General features: G+C 49.5%; 1 protein-coding gene across 1 annotated transcript in view; it reads left to right on the top strand.

Annotated features, from left to right (window-relative positions):
- Positions 1-21,071, top strand: part of LOC139227745 (uncharacterized) — a 244,833-nt gene that overhangs the window by 121,808 nt on the left and 101,954 nt on the right. The window contains exons 18-23 of the mRNA XM_070858741.1: positions 5,041-5,222; positions 6,013-6,070; positions 8,969-9,150; positions 9,985-10,180; positions 11,085-11,242; positions 19,610-19,667. Coding sequence (XP_070714842.1) covers positions 5,041-5,222; positions 6,013-6,070; positions 8,969-9,150; positions 9,985-10,180; positions 11,085-11,242; positions 19,610-19,667 — 834 coding nt within the window. The remainder of the gene's footprint in view (positions 1-5,040; positions 5,223-6,012; positions 6,071-8,968; positions 9,151-9,984; positions 10,181-11,084; positions 11,243-19,609; positions 19,668-21,071) is intronic.

The following is a 21,071-nucleotide window of genomic DNA, read 5'->3' on the forward strand; positions in this document are numbered from 1 at the left end:
CTCCCCCTCTTCTCTCTCTCTCCCTCCCCCTCTCTCTCTCTCTCTCCCTCCCTCCCTCCCTCCCTCCCTCCCCTCTCTCCCTCCCTCCCTCCCTCCCTCTCTCTCCCTCCCTCCCTCCCCTCTCTCTCTCTCCCTCCCTCCCTCCCCTCTCTCTCTCTCCCTCCCTCCCCTCTCTCTCTCTCTCTCTCTCCCTCCCTCCCCTCTCTCTCTCTCCCTCCCTCTCCTCTCTCTCTTTCTCCTTCCCTCTCTCCCCCCTCTCTCTCCGCTCCCCCCCCCCACTCTCTCTCTCTTCCTCTCTCTCTGCCTCCCTCCCCCCTCCCGCTCAGCGGCACGAACGGCTGCAGAATTCTCCCTGGCTGAAGCACTTTCACACAGGTAGGAAGATGGTTTATTTAATCTTTTCTTGGCTTATAAATGTTTATTCAGGTTGGATTTATTTTGTATAATATTTGTAGAAGTATAAATAAGGATTTATTGTCGAATTTAATGAGTTCCCTTCCCCACCTCGTTCTGGACGTCTAATTTGTAACCTGCGCCTGATTTTTTAATGTGTAGAACAGGTTTTTTCAATTCTACAAAAATCTTCACTGGCTCCATTCTACTTTAGTTTGGAGTACATTTTCACTGTGGAAACTTTCAAATCAGGCGTTAGTGGCCGGACACGCCCCTTTTTGAAGAAAAAATTCTGTTCTAAACTAGAACTGTTCTACCTGACTAGAACTGCAGAAAAAAAAATGTGGAGAATTGCGATTTCTAAAATAGTCCGTTCTCCACCAGTTGCTCCCTAAAAAATCAGGCGCGAATCATGTGGAAACTTGGGCCCAATGTGACTGACGCCTGCTCTCGACAATTTCTTTCATGGTGGGGTATATAAGGGATTAACCGGGTTTTGAGCATCCTTTTCATTAGCAGCTCTGCGGGTGGAACCCCTGTGAGCGAGTGTGGTCGGGATCTGTAGGCCAACAGGAAGCGTGATAAGCGGCTTTGTAGGGAACCCCCTTGGATTCTGAGCATCCCGTTTGATTATCTGCACTTGCTCGTTCTGCCTGGCTGTTTGAGGCCAGCTTGAACGGTGCCGTTCTAACATGGTCAATTCCATTGCCTGCCATGAAGTCCTGGAATTCAGTGCTTGTGAAGCACGGGCCATTGTCGCTGACCAAGATGTCCGATAGACCGTGGGCGGCGAACATTGCCCGTAGACTTTCTACTGTGCAGAGGATGTGCATGAATTTAGGCATCTACTCCAACCATGAAAGGACCTGCGTAGTCCACATGATGCGTGACCAAGGCTTGGCAGGCCATGGCCAGGGGCTAAGGAGGGTTTCCCTGGGTGCATTGCCCAGCTGGGCACACGTGTTGCCCCTGCGAACACAAAGTTCCAGATCTGTGTCTATCCCTGGCGACCAAACGTGTGACCTGGCTATTGCCTTCATCGTGACAATGCCCGGGTGCTCATTGTGGAGTTCTCTGATGAACACCTCTCTGCCCATCTGGGGCATGACTACACGGTTTCTCCACAGTAGGCAATCGGCCTGAATCGAGAGTTCCTCCCTGCGCCTGTGAAATGGTTTAAATTCCTCAGGGCTGCCCAGTCCCCATTCAGGACACATTTCTTGACGAGAGACAATAGTGGGTCTCTATTTGTCCAGACTTTAATCTGACGGGCTGTCACGGGTGAGCCTTCGCTTCCGAAAGCTTCAACAGCCATGACCATCTCAGCAGCATGCTCGGTAGCCCCCTCAGTGGTGGCTAGTGGGAGCCTGCTGAGTGCATCGGCGCAGTTTTCGGTGCCCGGTCTGTGCCGAATTGTATAGTCATAGGCGGCTAACGTGAGTCCCCACCTCTGTATGCGGGCCGATGCGTTTGCATTTATGGCCTTGTTGTCGGCCAAAAGGGACGTTAGGGGTTTGTGATCTGTCTCCAGCTCAAATTTCCTGCCAAACAGGTACTGGTGCATTTTCTTTACCGCATATACACATGCGAGCGCCTCCTTTTCTACCATCCCGTAGCCCCTTTCTGCCTGGACTTCTGGTTGAATACATGACAGCTCCGATCGCGATCACATGCCTTTTCTTTGCTTATTGCATGTTAACAATGCGCTGATCATCAATTGCACATTTTACATCTAACTCACAGTTGCTCTTACATTGTTTGAAAATGTGGAACTGTCCTTATAAGGGTTGCAGGCCTCCTTTAAGAGAGCCTTGCTTTCTTTACCCCAATCCTCTTCTCCGTTTGGTGCCACGTGTTGCTCCATCAGCGCTGCACCTCATGGTCTGGATGCCGCCATCTCTTTCTTCAGCACATCACCTTTTGGTTTGGGCGCCATCTTTCCTCCATCCACGATGTCGACTGCAGTGATCCTCTTCTCCCCGGGTTCTGCCACCGAAGCTGGGAAGTCGCCTTTGGATCTGATTTTCTTCCTCCGGAGTCATGCCACTGGAGTCTGGAAGGTGCGATCGGGTGGTCTCAGCTGAATCATCTCCACGCAGTCGTGCTGAGTGGTCTGTGCCTCAGGTGCTGTGCTGGTCTGCTCTCTGGTGCTGGGTCCTCCCTCAAGTGAGGGCTTGCTTTGCCTCTGAGCGCGGAGGACATCGATCACTGGAGGGATGAAGTCTTCCCACTTGCAATGGATCTTCTCCATCCACCTTCTTCCAAGTAGCATTGATCTATCACCTGCAACAATCCACAGAGGTAACTTGTGCATCGCGCCATCATGGAGTACCTTTACATCCGCACTACCAACGACTGGGATAAGTTCATTAGTGTTGGTGCGCAGCTTTGCCTGAAGCGGGACCAACTAGGGTCGTTCAGCTTGATTGTCCCTTAGCCTCTCAAAGGCTTCTTGATTCATTATTGACTGGGTTGCCCCCGTGTCCACTTCCATGAAGATTGGAACGCTATCTAGCTCGATTTCCATCCTCAACGGGGAACACTCGGTGGTGCAAGTAAACATGCTATGTACCTCATCGTGGGGCTGAGCTGCCTCTCTGTCTATTGTTTCATAATCCGCGCTGGATTCATGGCCATCTGTAGACTCTTCATCAACACTGTGAGCCATATTTCTCTTACACATTCGCTGGAGGTGGCCCTTTGTGCTGCAGCCTTTACACACATAGTATTTAAAACGGCACTGGTGAGCCCTGTGATTCCCTGCACAACGCCAGCATGGAGCTGCTCGACTAGCCCCCCTCAGTGGACTCGTGAGTTAAGGGACTCGGGGGTCTGTTCTCTTGTCCCTGAGAGAGTTCGCGTTCTGCAGCCCAGCTTCTAAAAGATGCCACTCTGCGCACAGTACTTGCCGGGTTTGAGTCCTGAGGATGAGTCATCTGCCTAGAGCCGAAGGTCGAGGTCATGAATGCCTGGCTCATAAAGATGGCCTTCTGCAGTGTGACTGTGGTATCCGCAGACAGTTGCTTATGAAGAAGGCCCTCATGGCCGATTCCAATGACAGAAATGTCCCACAGCGCTTCGGTGAGGTGCCGAAGTCACACGGTGCCGTCAGCCTCCGGAGGTCTGCAGCATATTTCGCGATTTCCTGGCCTTCGGGTCGTTGGTGGGTGTAGAACCGGTGTCTGGCTGTAAAGATGTTCTCCTTGGGCTTGAGTTGCTCTTGGATCAGCGTTACGAGCTCCTCGTACGTCTTGGTCATTGTCTTCGCTGCTGCCAGCAAGTCCCTGACAAGGCCATAGACGGTGGGCCCACAACTGGTTAGCAGGATAGCTCTGCGCTTGCCAGCCAGTGTGGCTGGGTTGTCGCCTGCCAGGTCGTTTGCTGTGAAGAAATGGTCGAGCCTCTCCACAAAAACATCCCAATCATCACCATCGGCAAACTGCTGCAATGTACCAAGGGTAGCCATTTTTGCGTGAAGGTCCGTAATCTCGTCGCCAATTGTTGTATCTTTAGATGCTCTGATAATGACTCCACGAGGCAATGTGTTGTACTTGAACTGTAGTTATCTTGGTCCTTTATTGATAACTCCAGAGTGAGGATCACACCTGGTGGCCTGCCTTTTATACTAGGCCTGGCACACCTGTACAGGCAAGATAAGAGTCTCCCATGGTGATGCCCTCTGGTGGAAAACCTTGCAATAGTTCAAGCAGTTAGCATGTCGGATACATGACAGTAATGCCGCCATTAAATTCTCTCACTGACGATGTGAGGACTCTGTAATGGGAGATAAAAGTGCTCTTTTCGAGTCGGAGCTTGACGCAGCGTGCTGTGCCCAACCGTTGCAGTCAGTATGAGGTGCGATATGGGATCCTCCTCCCACCATTTAAATACGCTGCCAATACCGCCTGCTGCAGCCTGGGACTGCCTGGTTTGTCAGACGTTTCCTGGGGCGGGCGTTGAATGCGGCGTTAAGGCCCAATTTTGCATTCGGGACGGTAGCGGAGCGTTGCATGACGAATGACGTCACAATCTCAGTGAAACTCGAGGGCGGGGTGGTAAGTAATTGCACTGGCACAAAACATGAGCTGAATTTACCGTCCATGCGGGAATAGCTGGACACTCGGCGTTATGCCTAGAAACATATTTTACCGTCCACCGGGGCAGGAACAGGCGCAAACGTGCCGATAATGCAACCCAGAGAATCATAGAGTGAGAGGGAGCCACATTTCTGTGGACAATCTGTGCTCTCTGTGTCCCTGTGTCTAATGTTACCCGTATTCAGGGGGTCATTGTGACACATATTCAGTTGCTGCCTGAAGGAGCCAATTTTGGGAGTTTGCAGATGGAGGGAATTGGGTGCAAACATTGGCGTGAATTTCCCTGCGCAGTCTCACTGGTTTCCCAGCATCATTCCAGGGCTGGAGTCAGGGTGTGACCTGTTGGACCCTGCAGCCTGTGATCAGGCCTGCGATGGGTGGGGGGGGACGGAGAGAGACAGTGAGGCTTACAACGTGCGAGAGAGAGAAAGAGACTGAGAGACAATAGAGAGAGAGATGGTGAGAAAGAGAGGTGGTTTCGGGTACATTTGATGAGATCATTTGCTTCCAGTCGGTGATGTGACGCAGTCCCTTTGCGTGTCCCTCCCAGTTGCAGGCAGAGCTCGTCTCTCTGCGCAGTAAACAGGACCAGACCAGCACTGAGAACCACAAGCTCAATCTGACCAATCGGGAGCTGGAGTCGCGGCTGGAGCAGATCCAACAGGAGCTGCAGGAGGCCCAGGATCGGCTGGTGGGCCAACAGGAGGAAGCTCAATGTGGGGAGAGAGAGGGGTGAGTGATCCCGTGCACTGCCCGTGCACTCCACGTACTCCCCGCGCACTCCCCGCTCACTCCCCACACTGCGCACACTCCCCGCACACTCCTCGCGCACTGCGCACACTCCCCGCACATTGCACACACTACCCGCACACACTGCGCACACACCCCGCACACTCCCCGCACACGCACTGCGCACACTCCCCGCACATTGCACACACTACCCGCACACACTGCGCACACACCTCGCACACTCCCCGCACACGCCCCGCGCACTGCGCACACTTCCCGCACATTGCACACACTACCCGCACACTACCCACACTTCGAGCCTGTTCCACCATTCGATTCATTCATGGCTTAATTCAATAGGTTTTTCCCCTCGATGTATCTTTGGGTTCCCCTCTATTACTGATCTTCTGCCCTCTTGATCTACAGTGAACATGGAGACAAAGTTCACATTTAACAAGTCTGCCTTTTCCTTATTGGCCCTTATATGTACAGTGATGACACCCAGCTCTACCTCATTACCACTTCTTTCGACCTCTCCACGGTCTCTAAATTGTCAGACTGCTTGTCCGACTTCTAGGTCTGGATGAGCAGAAATGTTCTCCAATTAAATATTGGGAAGAACAAACTCCGTTCCCCAGCCACTGACTCCATCTCTCTCCCCAACTCCTGTCTGAGACTGTTCGCAACCTTGGTTTCAGATTTGAGCCTGAAATGAGCTTTCCAGTAATGCTTCTCCCTCTCACTGTCACGGACCCTCTCTCCCTGTCTGTCTGATGCTTTGGTTTTATTACAGAGAGCGGGATCAATCTCCCGGCAGTGAGGGACCACGTTCCAATGAAGCTGTTCTGCAGGTAATGAGGGAAGGTCACAGCGGGGAAAAGTGGGTTTGAGTCACTGCTCGTGTGTGTGAGGGTGAGCTCTGGTACATGGACAGTACACACCAGGGGAGAGTGAGGGTTCATGTACCCTCACTGGGCTCACACACTGGGCAGCGACTGAGTCTCACTGACCGTGGATGAGAATGGGGAGAGGGGAGTGGGTGAAATAAAGGCAGAACCTTCTGAACAGAACCCCTCTCCACAGCTGGGCACCTTGGCTGAAGGAAACGGTGCGGCAAGCAGCACTCTCACATCGGAAAGGGGCGACATGAATTACATTTCATCTTCAAATTACCTTCCTCTGTGCGAGAGATTTCATCGTGTTGGTTACTGACAATTACTAAATATATTTACGGAGATAGAATCTGGGCTGGATTTTGGGCTTTAGTGATTTTGAGCAGTAATGGTGGCAGGGCGGTCCTGATACTGCCTGGATAAATTTTGCGCCCTCGTGTGCAAAACTCGCCAAGAAATGAGGCTTCGTGATCGGGGAGCAAAATCAGGCCTCACACACAGAAGGTTTGAGCCTCAGCCAGAAATCGCGGGGTTAACAACATTTTGTGGATTTAAGGAAGTTCACTGTTGCTCAGGGCCCTGAAACATCACGTTGTACATTGAATGGTTTTATTTTGGTGGGCGAGTTTCTGTTACTTTGTGAAATATATGATTGATCCTTTGCCGTTGGTGCGTTGTGCATCATTCCCATGCTCACCGACAATGTGCCTTTATGGGGCACACAGTGTGTCCAGGATTTGCTCCATCCCTCAGTTTCTCCATTTAGGAGCCAGTCCATTACGAGCTGGTGATGTGCGCGTGTTGGTCCAGCAGCATCTCCACGCTGCCTCCCCCATGGATGGGGGGGCTAACCATTGGGGGCCTCGCCAGGCCCCTCTTCATCGTCGTCCTCCTCCTCCTGAGGTAGGGCTGCAATCCCCAGGGGCAATGTCTGGCCCCTCATGGTGGCCAAGCTGTGCAACATGCAGCACACCACAATGAATTGGGAAACTGGTGAGGGGAGTATTGAAGGCTGCCTCCAGAGCGGTGCAGGCATGGGTCTGCCTGTAGGAGACGGCATATCTCTGTCAGCACTTCCTTTCGGAAGCGTAGCCTTCTCACACACTGCTCCTCAGAGAGCTGGAGGTCTGAATGTTGGTGCCTGTAAACCCATGGGGGCATAAGCCCTCCTCCCCAGACACTTTTGGCGTATCCTCATCCGTGGGCCGACATGGCCAAGAGCCCTTCTTCTAGCTTGACACCGCCTGGCAATAGCATGCAGCACGATACGCTGGCGAACTAGTAATGCCCCCATTAAATTCTCACAATGACGATGTAAGGACTCTGTAATGGGAGATAAAAGTGCTGTTTGCGAGTCGGAGCTTGATGCAGCGTGCTGTGTCCAACGGTTGCAGTCAGTGTGAGCTGCAATGTCGGATCCTCCTCCTGTCATTTAAATACGCTGCCAATACCGCCTGCTGCACCCTGGGACTGCCTGGTTTGTCAGACGTTTCCTGGGGCGGGCGTTGAATGAGGCGTTAAGGCCCAATTTTGCATCCGGAGCGGCAGCGTTGCATTGCACAACGATTGACTTCACGATCTCAGTGAAATGAGAGGACGGGGCGGTAAGTTATTGCACCGCTGCAAACCATGAGCCGAATTTACCATCCGGACGGTAATAGCTGGACACTTGGCGTTACGCCTAGAAACATCATTTACCGTCCACCGGGGCGGGAACAGGCGCAAACGTGCCGATATTCCAGTCCAGAGAATCATAGTATGAGAGGGAGCCACATTTCTGTGGGCAATCTTTGCTCACTGTATCCCCGTGTCTAATGTTACCCGTATTCAGGGGTTACATAGAAACATAGAAAATAGGTGCAGGAGCAGGTCATTCAGCCCTTCAAGCCTGCACCGCCATTCAATGAGTTCATGGCTGAACATGCAACTTCAGTACCCCCTTCCTGCTTTTTCGCCATACCCTTTGATCCCCCTCGTAGTAAGGACTACATCTAACTCCTTTTTTAATATGTTTAGTGAATTGGCCTCAACAACTTTCTGTGGTAGAGAATTCCACAGGTTCACCACTCTCTGGGTGAAGAAGTTTCTCCTCATCTCGGTCCTAAATGGCTTACCCCTTATCCTTCGACTGTGACCTCTGGTTCTGGACTTCCCCAACATTGGGAACATTCTTCCTGCATCTAACCTGTCTAAACCTGTCAAAATTTTAAACATTTCGATGAGATCCCCTCTCATTCTTCTGAACTCCAGTGAATACAAGCCCAGTTGATCCTCATTGAGACACACGTTCAGTTGCTGCCTGTGTGATGTATGTAGCACTCAAATCACTGACTCCACACAGTCTGGTGTTGTCGTAACTGCTGTGACCTTGGTCCTTTTATTGTGTAACTCCAGAGTGCCCCTCAGGTGTGGTGGGCAGCCTTTTATACTCTGTCTCGCAGGTACTTTCGGGTCTCCCACCACAGTGATACCTGTGGCGCACCATTGTAACTGTACATTTATTGTACATGGACAATACATAACAGCCTGAAGGAGACAATTTGGGGAGTTTGCAGACAGAGGGAATTGGGTGCAAACATTGGTGTGAATTTCCCTGCGCAGTCTCACTGGTTTCCCAGCAACATTCCAGGCCTGGGGTGGTGGGGGGTGAAATGTTGGATCCTGCAGCCTGTGATCAGGCCTGCGATGGGGGGGCGGAGAGAGACAGTGAGGCTGACAACATGCGACAGAGAGAAAGAGACTGAGAGACCATAGAGAGAGAGATGGTGAGAAAGAGAGGTGGTTTCGGGTACATTTGATGAGATCATTTGCTTCCAGTCAGTGACGTAACGCGGTCCCTTTGCGTGTCCCTCCCAGTTGCAGGCAGAGCTCGTCTCTCTGCGCAGTAAACAGGACCAGACCAGCACTGAGAACCACAAGCTGAATCTGACCAATCAGGAGCTGGAGTTGCAGCTGGAGCAGATCCAACAGGAGCTGCAGGAGGCCCAGAATCGGCTGGTGGGCCAACAGGAGGAAGCTCAACGTGGGGAGAGAGAGGGGTAAGTGATCCCGTACACTCCCCGCACACTGCACACATTCCCAGCACACTGCGCGCTCTCCCCACACATTCCCCGCACACTGCGCACACTCCCCGCACACTGTGAGCGGAGAGAGAAGGGTAAGAGATGCCCAGGAAGTGTTGTGTCCCATGGAGCATTGGATTACCTCAGTCATTCTCCCATCCCTATATCCTCCAATTCCACGTCACACACGTATTTCTGACCTCAGATCATTTCTATTCCTCTCTCTCTTTGCCCAACAACCCATTTCGGCTCAGTGCAATTTCTCTTTCCCGACACGGTGTGGATCGACATTAAACTGCGTCTGCCGTCAAGTGGCCCATCTGTGCCATTGATCAATTTGTTTTCCAATCCTTCGTCACACAGAATGATGCAGCAATTGCAGCACTGAAAACAGGCCATTGGGCCCCCCCGCCCCCGAGTCCGTGCTGGTGTTTACGGTCCACTCCAGCACTGATCCTAATCCCACTCCCTGCCCCATCCCCAGATCCTGCTCTGCCCTCTTGCTCTCGATTCTATCCCATCCCTTCATAACTTTATCCCCTCTCTCAAATCATCCTATCAACTGCTCCCTTCCTGTGAAAACAGCCCCAAATGTTAACTCTTCCTGTGTGCGAGTATTTCTCAGACCAGGCAATACCCCAGTGGCTCTGCTCTCTGTTCTCTCTAAGCCTCCACATCCTTCCTGCAGTGCCGAGCTCCCTGTCTCCCTGAGCTCTGCCTCCCGGCCCCAGAGCAGCAATCGCCCAGCCACAGTCGCTGATGATCAGCACAAAGTGATCCTCTTCTCTCTCTGTAATTCCTGATCCGCAGATTTCAGAGAACTCGCTCAATCCGCCGCCGTGCACCTCGCGACACGTCAATCACAGCGGACCCCCTGGGAGAGGGTCCTGGGCTCCCTCACCTGAGGGTGGAGGGTGAGGAAGTGAGTGTGGGGCCCGGTGCTGATGGAGGTGGAGCCGGTGAGGAAACAGCAGCAAGAGATGGAGCAGCAGAGACTATCAAAGAGGTAACAGGGCCTGGGAACCAGGATTCTCCACTGTCACACCAGCAGCAAGGCCTCATTCCCGCAGGAACTGGCCCTCCCAGTGCTATCCCCACAGGGAGATTCCGATCTGCTGATAGACCAGGGAGGCCAAGGGTCCCCGGTGTATCCCACCCTGCTCCCGATCAGTCAGGCTGTCCTGGGTTACTGCTGTGTGTGTGTCCGCTACACCGTCAAGGAAAGGTCAAAGCAAAGGATATCGCGGGAAGGCTGAGCTGGTTAGGCCTCAGTTCGAATGCTGCGTCCAGTTCTGCTCACCACACTGTAGGAAGGATGAGAAGGCCTGAGCAAGGGGGCAGTGGAGGTTTACTGGAATGGTACCAGGGATGGGGGATTTCAGTGATGTGGAGAGACTGGAGAAGCTGGGGTTGTTCTCCTTAGAGTGGAGAAAGTTAAGGGGAAATTTAATAGAGGTGCTCAAAATGATGGCACGTTTTGATAGAGTAAATAAGGAGAAAGTGTTTCCAGTGACAGAAGGGTCAGCAACCAGAGGACACAGAGCGAAGGTGTTTGGCCAAAGACCCAGCGGGGAGGTTGTTTTTATGCAGCGTGTTGTTGTGATCAGGAATGCACTGTCTGAAATTCAATAGTAACTTTCAAAAGGGAATTGGATCAATTTGTGAATCAGTAAAATGTGCCGGGCTGTGGAGAAAGAGTGGGGGAGTGGGACTGATTGGATCGCTCTTTCACAGAGCCAGCACAGGAACGATGGGCCGAATGGCCTCCTCCTGTGCTGTGTGATTCCATGATACTATCATTCTCCCAAACACCAGTCGAAGGTTTAGCTGATACTTGAATAATGTCCAACAACAATGGTTTGGAGAGTCCCAGACTTCCTCGTGTTTACCTGTTGATCCTCCCCTCCCAGTTGCAGGCAGAGCTCGTCTCTCTGCGCAGTAAACAGGACCAGACCAGCACTGAGAACCACAAGCTCAATCTGACCAATCAGGAGCTGGAGTCGCGGCTGGAGCAGATCCAACAGGAGCTGCAGGAGGCCCAGGATCCTCAACGTGGGGAGAGAGATGGGTAAGTGACCCTGTACATTCCCCACACACTGCATGTTATATATGCAGACTATAGATATACTCCCTGTGCAGTCACTGTATAGTTGCATAAGATGGAGACTTGTTACCTGATGTACTATCAATAAGGCTTACACTGTGTATATACTATGCTGGCACCACTAGAGGGTGCAACTGATGGAGACTGAGGTTTCCTGCCCCTGTAGCAGAGGCTGTCCATCAGAGGGCACTGCGGTGGGAGACCTGAGGGTCACCTGCATAGTTGTGCAGGGCCCAGTATAAAAGCTGCTCACCATGCTTGTGCCTCACTCTGGAGTTACAAATAAAAGGACCAAGGTCACTACAGTTTGAGTGCAACACATTGCCTCGTGGAATCATTCATAAGTGCATGACAGACATAAGAACCGGCGACGAGAATATGGACTTTCACGCGATCATGGCTACCTTTGGCACACTAAAAGACTTTGCAGAGGGTGATGATTCGGATGCCTTCACGGAAAGGCTTGAGCAATATTTCGTGGCAAAAGACCTGGCACGGGAGATAGACACATTGGCAGAGAAGTGCAAGGCTATACTGCTGACCAGTTGTGGGCCCGAGGTCTACCGCCTCGTCAGGGACTTGCTGGCATCCACGAAGGCCAATGACAAGACATACGATGAGCTGACTGAACTAATTTGCGACCAACTAAAACCAAAACAGAGCATCCTCATGGCCAGGCACAGATTCTACACTCACCGCAGACCTGAAGGCCAGGAGATTGCGAAATATGCTGCCGATCTCAAGAGACTTGTGGCACCATGTGATTTCGGCACGCACCTCAACGAAGCATTATGAGACACATTCGTTACGGGAATTGGCCACGAGGACCTACTTCATGACATCTGCGATGCTGAGGATGTCGTGAATAGCACGTTTGGTGAGTTTGTCACACCGCAGGTAAAGGTTACACAGGCAGATAGGGAATTGGTGATCATCAGGCAGGGCAGTGATAGGAAGGTAGTGCAGGGGTCTCCTGTGGTCATCTCCCTCCAAAACAGATATACCGTTTTGGGTACTATTGGGGGAGATGACTCATCAGGGGAAGGCAGCAGCAGCCATGTTCCATGAGTGGCTCTGCTACACAGGAGGGTAGGAAAAAGAGTGGGACAGCTATATTGGTAGGGGAATTGATAGGCGTTTCTGCGGCCGCAATCGAGACTCCAGGATGGTATGTTGCCTCCCTGGTGCAAGGATCAAGGATGTCTTGGAGCGGCTGCAGGGCATTCTGGAGGGGGAGGGTGAATAGCCAATTGTCATGGTGCATACAGGTATCAATGATATAAGTAAAAAACGGGATGAGGTCCTACAAGCTGAATTTAGGGAGCTAGGATTTAAATTAAAAAGTAGGACCTCAAAGGCAGTAATCTCAGGATTGCTACCAGTGCCACGTGCTAGTCAGAGTAGAAATAGCAAGATCATTATGCTGAATATGTGGCTTGAGGAATGGTGCAAGAGGGAGGAATGGTGCAAGAGGGAGGGATTCAAATTCTGGGACATTGGAACCGGTTATGGGGGAGGTGGGATCAGTCCAAACCGGCCAGTCTGCACCTGGGCAGGACCGGAACCAATGTCCTAGGGGCAGTGTTTGCGAGTGCTGTTGGGGAGGGTTTAAATTAATATGGCAGGGAGATGGGAATCTATGCAGGGAGACAGAGGGAAGTAAAATGTGGGCAGAAGCAAAAGGCGGTAAGGAGATAAGGAAAAGTGGAGGGCAGAGAAATCAAAGGCAAAAATCAAAAAGGGCCACATTACAACATAATTCTAAAAGGACAAAGAGTGTTAAAAAACAAGCCTGAAGGCTCTGTGTCTCAATGCGAGGAGCATTCATAAAAAGGTGGATGAATTAACTGCGCAGATAGTGGTTAACAGATATGATGTAATTGGGATTGCGGAGACATGGCTCCAGGGTGACCAAGGCTGGGAACTCAACATCCAGGGGTATTAAATATTCAGGAAGGATAGATGGAAAGGAAAAGGAGGTGGGGTAGTGTTGCTGGTTAAGGAGGAGATTAATGCCATAGTAAGGAAGGACATTGACTTGGATGATGTGGAATCTGTATGGGTAGAGCTGTGGAACACCAAAGGGCAGAAAACGCTAGTGGGAGTTGTGTACTGACCACCAAACATTCGTAGTGAGGTTGGGGATGGCATCAAACAGGAAATTAGGGATGCGTGCAATGAAGGTACAGCAGTTATCATGGGTGACTTTAATCTAAATATAGATTGGGCTAACCAAACTTGTAGCAATACTGTGGAGGTGGATTTCCTGGAGTGTATAAGGGATGGTTTTCTAGACCAATATGTCGAGGAACCAACTAGAGAGCTGGCCATCCTTGACTGGGTGTTGTCTAATGAGAGGGGATTAATTAGCAATCTTGTTGTGTGAGGCCCCTTGGGGTAGAGTGACCATAATATGGTAGAATTCTTCATTAAGATGGAGAGTGACACCGTTAATTCCCAAACTAGGATCCTGAACTTAAAGAAAGGTAACTTCAATGATATGAGATGTGAATTGGTTAGGACAGACTGGCGAATGATACTTCAAGGGTTGACGGTGGATAGGCAATGGCAGACATTTAAAGATCACATGGATGAACTTCAACAATTGTACATCCCTGTCTGGCATAAAAATAAAACTGGAAAGGTGGCTCAACCCGTTGCTAACAAGGGAAATTAAGGATAGTGTTCAATTCAAGGCATATAAATTGGCCAAAAAAAGCAGCAAACCTGATGACTGGGAGAAATTTAGAATTTAGCGGAGAGGACAAAGGGATTACTTAGGAGGGGGAAAATAGAGTATGAGAGTAAGCTTGCTGGGAACATAAAAACTGACTGCAAAAGCTTCGATAGATATGTGAAAATAAAAAGATTTGTGAAGACAAATGTAGGTCCCTTGCAGTCAGAATCAGGTGAATATAAAATGGAGAACAAAAAAATGGCAGACCAATTGAACAAATACTTTGGTTCTGTCTTCACTAAGGAAGACACAAATAACCTTCCGGAAATACTAGCGAGAAGGAGGAACTGAAGGAAATTATTAGTCAGGAAATTGTGTTAAGGAAATTGATGGGACTGAAGGCCGATAAATCTCCAGGGCCTGATAATCTGCATCTCAGAGTACGTAAGGAAGTGGCCCTAGAAATAGTGGATGCATTGGTGGTCATTTTCCAACATCCTATAGACTCTGGATCAGTTCCAATGGATTGGAGCTAATGTAATCCCACTTTTTAAAAAAGGAGGGAGAGAGAAAACAGGGAATTATAGACCGGTCAGCCTGACATTGGTAGTGGGGAAAATGTTGGAATCAATTATTAAAGATGTAATAGCACCGCATTTAAAAAGCAATGACAGGATCGGTCCAAGTCAGCATGGATTTATGAAAGGGAAATCATGCTTGACAAATCTTCTAGAATTTTTTGAGGATGTAACTAGTAGAGTGGTCAAAGGAGAACCAGTGGATGTGGTGTATTTGGACTTTCGAAAGGCTTTTGACAAGGCCCCACAGAAGAGATTGGAGTGCAAAATTAAAGCACATGGTATTGGGGGTAATGTATTGACGTGGATAGAGAACTGGTTGGCAGACAGCAAGCAAAGAGTAGGAATAAACAGGTCCTTTTCAGAATGGCAGGCAGTGATCATAGACTGTTAGAAAATGATCACCAATGCATCCACTATTTCTAGGGCCACTTAAGTACTCTGGGATGCAGACTATCAGACCCCGGGGATTTATCGGCCTTCAATCCCGTCAATTTCCCTCACACATTTCCCACCTAATAAGGATATCCTTCAGTTCCTCCTTCTCACGAGACCCTCGGTCTCCTAGTACATCCAGAAGGTTATTTGTGTCTTCCTTTGTGAAGACACAACCAAAGTATTTGTTCAATTGGTCTGCCATTTCTTTGTTCCCTTTCTTTGTTCCCTATCATAAATTCACCTGAATCCGACTGCAAGGGACCTACGTTTGTCTTCACTAATCTTTGTCTCTTCACATATCTATAGAAGCTTTTGCAGTCAGTTTTTATGTTCCAGGATTTGATTGGGGTAAAGCCAGCAGGAGACCTACAACCAACTGAACTTAAAGAGACATTGTATGCATGGCAATCAATGTAACAAACTGATTAAGATTGGGAATAAAATGTTGTTGCGAGATGTCGGGAATAGAGTGTCCCCAAAAGTAGCAAGTGAGCGAATTCGGGAGGGTAAAGGCACTGATCCTGATGCCCTGTCCCAGGTGTCCCCACAAGTTATAGGCCAGCGACCTCAGGAGGGTTGAAGGCACTGATCCTGATACCCTGCCCCAGGTCTATCACACGCTGCAGGCACCCGATGGCACTATTCGCCACGGACCTGGAAATGAAAATGGCATCAGTACGCGCAGTCAGCCGCCGTTGCCCACCACCTGGGTAGAGACTACGCAGCCTCCAGACCCAGTCACTACCTCGGCCATGTCCGGGAGAAAAAGGTCACAACTGAGTTTCCCAAATGGTTCCTGGAACAGCCAGGTTCCCAACATCTTTAGAGAGCAGACAGAAGACTCTGCAGCCCTCAAAGGAGGACAGGGAGGCCACACACATCTGTGGCTCTGCCCACCACTAGGCAACGGCAAAGGCCATGAGTCCTGGCTAGGTGAGCGAATCAAGCCCACCCCGCTAGCAGGGGTGCAGCGCCGCTATCAGACGACTAGGACCCCGTCCGGTTGCTCTGGAACCTGCGTCCTCGCATACCTGTACTGCTACCTCAGTACTGACCATGACTGAACCATGAATGCAATCTACACAATCATGGCACACGACCACAAAACGTAATGAATGTAAGTCACTGAACCAAGGTGTCATGATACAAACTGTAACTTCCTTTCTTTGTAATTACACTGTGTCTGATCCTGTATGTTAATATAATGGCCGACTGCATGATCTCGCTGTGGGCGGGGGAGAAATAGATGTGTGTAGCCATAGATACACACATCGATCACCCCCATAACCTACTGGAACCTCCACTGTATCATCGAACCATCCAAACTGGTATCCACTACCCAACATTGTGGCTAAAAGACTTGGGGGTTAACAGGGAGAGAGCCAAACCAAAGCACAGCCAAGGTGCAAGGGCTATTGGCACTTAAGTCTGGGGAGAGCTAAGCCAGAGCACATAGTGCAAAGGTAATCGGCATAAAGGAGTAGGGGGAGAGTGGTGTTATATATGCAGACTATAGATATACTCTCTGTGTAGTCACTGTATAGTTGTGTAAGATGGAGATTTTGTACCTGATGTACTATCAATAAGGTTTACACTGTATATATACTATGCTGGCACCACTTGAGGGTGCAACAGGTGGAGACTGGGGTTTCCTGCCCCTGTGGCAGAGGCTGTCCACCAGAGGGCACTGCGGTGGGAGACCTGAGGGTCACCTGCATAGGTGTGCAGGGCCCAGTGTAAAAAGCTGCTCACCATACTTGTGCCTCACTCTGGAGTCACTACAGTTTGAGTACAACAAATTGCCTCGTGGAATCATTCATAAGTGCATTACAGACAGAACACTGCGCCCACTCCCCGCACACTCCCCGCTCACTGCGTGCACTCCCCGCGCACTTCGAGTCTGTTCCACCATTTGATTCATTCATGGCTTAATCCAATAGGTTCTTCCCCTCGATGTATCTTTGGGTTCCCTTCTATTACTGGTCTTCTGCCCTCTTGCTCGACAGTGAATATGGAGACAAAATCCACATTTAATAAGTCTGCCTTTTCAGTAATTGCCCTTATATGTACGCTGATGACACCCAGCTCTACCTCATTACTACTTCTCTCAACCCCTCCACAGTCTCTAAATTGTCAGACTGCTTGTCCGACATCCAGTTCTGGATGAGTAGAATTGTTCTCCAATTGAATATTGGGAAGACCTAAGCGATTGTTTTCGGTCCCCGCCACAAATTCCGTTCCCTAGCCACTGACTCCATCCGTCTCCCCAACTTCTGTCTGAGGCTGAACCAGGCTGTTTGCAACCTTGGTGTCAGATTCATATCCTGAAATGAGCTTTCCAGTTATGCTTCTCCCTCTCACTGTCACGGACGGTCTCTCCCTGTCTGTCTGATTACATAAGAACATAAGAAATAGGAGCAGGAGTAGGCCATACAGCCCTTCGAGCCTGCTCCGTCATTCAATAAGATCATGGCTGATGTGATCATGGACTCAGCTCCACTTCCCTGCCCGCTCCCCATAACCCCTTATGCCCTTATCGTTTAAGAAGCAGTGTATTTCTGTCTTAAATTTATTCAATGTCCCAGCTTCCGCAGCTCTCTGAGGCAGAGAATTCCACAGATTTACAACCCTCTGAGAGATGAAATTTCTCCTCATCTCAGTTTTAAATGGGCGGCCCCTTATTCTAAGATTTTGCCCTCTAGTTCTAGTCTCCCCCATCAGCAGAAACATCCTCTCTGCATCCACCTTGTCAAGCCCGTTCATAATCTTATACGTTTCGATAAGATCACCTCTCATTTTTCTGAGTTCCAATGAGTAGAGGCCCAACCTACTCAACCTTTCCTCATAAGTCAACCCCCTCATCTCCAGAAACAACCAAGTTATCCTTCTCTGAACTACCTCCAAAGCAAGTATATCCTTTCATAAATATGGAAACCAAAACTGCACGCAGTATTCCAGGTGTGGCCTCTTCAATACCCTTTACAGTTGAAGCAAGACTTCCCTGCTTTTATGCACCATCCCCTTTGCAATAAAGGCTTTCCTGATCACTTGCTGTACCTGCATACTATCCTTTTGTGTTAAATGCACAAGCACCCCCAGGTCCCGTTGTATTGCAGCACTTTGCAATCTTTCTCCATTTAAATAATAACTTGCTCTTTGATCTATTCTGCCAAAGTGCATGACCTCACACTTTCCAACATATTATACTTCATCTACCAAATTTTTGCCCACTCACTTAGCCTGTCTATCCTTTTGAAGATTTTTTGTATCCTTCTCACACATTGCTTTTCCTCCCACCTTTGTATCGTCAGCAAACTTGGCTACGTTATACTCAGTCCCTTCTTCCAAGAATTCTAGCAAATTTGTCAAACATGACTTCCCCTTCATAAATCCATGCTGATTCTGCCTGGCCGAATTTTGCTTTTCAAAATATCCTGCTACTGCTTCTTTAATAATGGACTTCAACATTTTCCCAACCAGAGATCTTAGGCTAACTGGTCTATAGGTTCCTGCTGTTTGTCTGCTTCCTTTTTAAATAGGGGTGTTACATTTGCAGTTTTCCAATCTGCTGGGACCTCCCCAGAATCCAGGGAATTTTGGTAAATTACAACCAATGCATCCACAATCCCTGCCGTTACTTCTCTTAATACCCTAGGATGCAAGCCATCAGGTCCAGGGGATTTATCTGCCTTTAGTCCCATTATCTTACTGAGTACCACCTCCTTAGTGATTGTAATTATGTTAAGTTCCTCCCCCCTCCCCCCAAAAGCCCCTTGACTATCCACTGTTGGAATATTGTTAGTGTCCTCTACTGTAAAGACTGGTACAAAATATTTGTTCAGAGTTTCTGCCATGTTCCCCATTACTAATTCCTCGGTCTCGTCTTCTAAGGAACCAACATTTACTTTAGCCACTCGTTTCCTTTTTATATAGCTATAGAAACTCTTGCTATCTGTTTTTATATTTTGTGCTAGTTTTCTTTAATAGTTTATCTTCCCTTTCTTAATCATGTTTGAGTCATTGTTTGCTGGCTTTTAAAAGCTTCCCAATCTTCTGTCCTTCCACTAGTTTTGGCCACTTTGTATGCCCTTGTTTTTAATTGGATACCATCCTTTATTTCTTCAGTTAGCCACGGATGGCTATCTTTTCTCTGACACACTTTCCTGCTCACTGGAATATATTTTTCTTGAGAGTTGTGAAATATCTCCTAAAATGTACACCACTGTTCATCAACCGTCCTACACTTTAATCTATTTTCCCAGTCCACTTTACCCAACTCTGCCCTCATACCTTCATGGTCTCCTTTATTTAAGCTTAGTACGCTGGTTAGAGATCCAACTTTCTCACCCTCCATCTGAATTTAAAATTCAATCATGCTATGATCACTCATTCCAAGGGGATCCTTTACGAGGAGATTGTTTATTAATCCTGTCTCATTACACAAGACCAGATCTAAGATAGCCTGCACCCTGATTGGTTCCGTTACATACTGCTCAAGGAACCCGTCCCTTACGCACTCTATGAACTCTTATTCAACGCTACCCTGACTAATTTGATTTGTCCAATCAATATGGAGGTGAAAATCACCCATGATTATTGCTGTTCCCTTTTTGGTTTAATGCTTTGGTTTTATTACAGAGAGTGGGATCAATCTCTCGGCAGTGAGGGGCCACGTTCCGATGAAGCTGTTCTGCAGGTAATGTGGGAAGGTCACAGCGGGGAAAAGTGGGGATTCAGTCACTGCTCGTATGTGTGAGGGTGAGCTCTGGTACATGGACAGTACACACCAGGGGAGAATGAGGGTTCATGTACCCTCACTGGGCTCACACACTGGGCAGCGACCGAGTCTCACTGACCGTGGATGAGAATGGGGAGAGGAAAGTGGATGAAATAATGGCAGAACCTTCTGAACAGAACCCCTCTCCCCAGCTGGGCACCTTGGCTGAAGGAAGCGGTGCGGCAAGCAGCACTCTCACATCGGAAAGGGGCGACCTGAATTACATTTCATCTTCAAATTAGTTTCCTCTGTGCGAGAGATTTCATCGTGTTGGTTACTGACAAGTACTGAATATATTTATGGAGATAGAATCTGGGCTGGATTTTGGGCTTTAGGGCGGTAATGGGGGCGGGGCGGTCCTGAAAGTGCATGGATAAAGTTTGCACCATCGTCTGCAAAACTCAGCAAGAAATGAGGCTCCGTGATCAGGGAGCAAAATCAGGCCTCACACACGGAAGGTTTTGAGGCCCAGCCGGAAATCGCGGGGTTAACAACATTTTGTGGATTTAAGGAAGTTCACTGTTGCTCAGGGCCCTGAAACATCACGTTGTACATTGAATGGTTTTATTTTGGTGGGCGAGTTTCTATCACTTTGTTGCAGTGAAATATATGATTGATCCTTTGCCATTGGTGCGTTGTGCATCATTCCCACGCTCACCGGCGATGTGCCTTTATGGGGCACACAGTGTGTCCAGGATTTGCTCCATCCCTCAGTTTCTCCATCTAGGAGCTGGTCCATTACGAGCTGGCGATATGCGAGTGTTGGTCCAGCAGCATCTCCATGCTGCCTCCCCCGTGGATGGGGGGGCTATCCAATGGGGGCCTCGCCAGGCTCCTCTTCATTGTCCTCCTCCTCCTGAGGTGTGCCTGCAATCCCCAGGGGCAATGTCTGGCCCCTCATGGTGGCCAAGCTGTGCAACATACAGCACACCACAATGAACTGGGAAACTGGTGAGAGGAGTATTGAAGGCTGCCTCCAGAGCGGTGGAGGCATCAGTCTGCCTGTAGGAGACGGCATATCTCTGTCAGCATTCCTTTCGGAAGCGCAGCCTTCTCACACACTGCTCCTGAGAGAGCTGGAGGTCTGAGTGTTGGTGCCTGTAAACCCGTGGGGGATAAGCCCTCTTCCCCAGACGTCTTCGGCCTCTCCTCATTCGTGAGCCCTTCTTCTAGCTTGACAAGTTTTGGCAGACGTTTCCTGGGGCGGGCGTTGAATGAGGCATTTGGGCCCAATTTTACATCCCCGGCGGTAGTGGAGCGTTGCTCGATGATTGACGTCACGATCTCAGTGAAACTGGAGGGCGGGGCGGTAAGTTATTGCAC

The sequence above is a fragment of the Pristiophorus japonicus genome, chromosome 17 (assembly GCF_044704955.1).
Source record: "Pristiophorus japonicus isolate sPriJap1 chromosome 17, sPriJap1.hap1, whole genome shotgun sequence".
In the NCBI taxonomy this organism is placed as follows: domain Eukaryota; kingdom Metazoa; phylum Chordata; class Chondrichthyes; family Pristiophoridae; genus Pristiophorus; species Pristiophorus japonicus.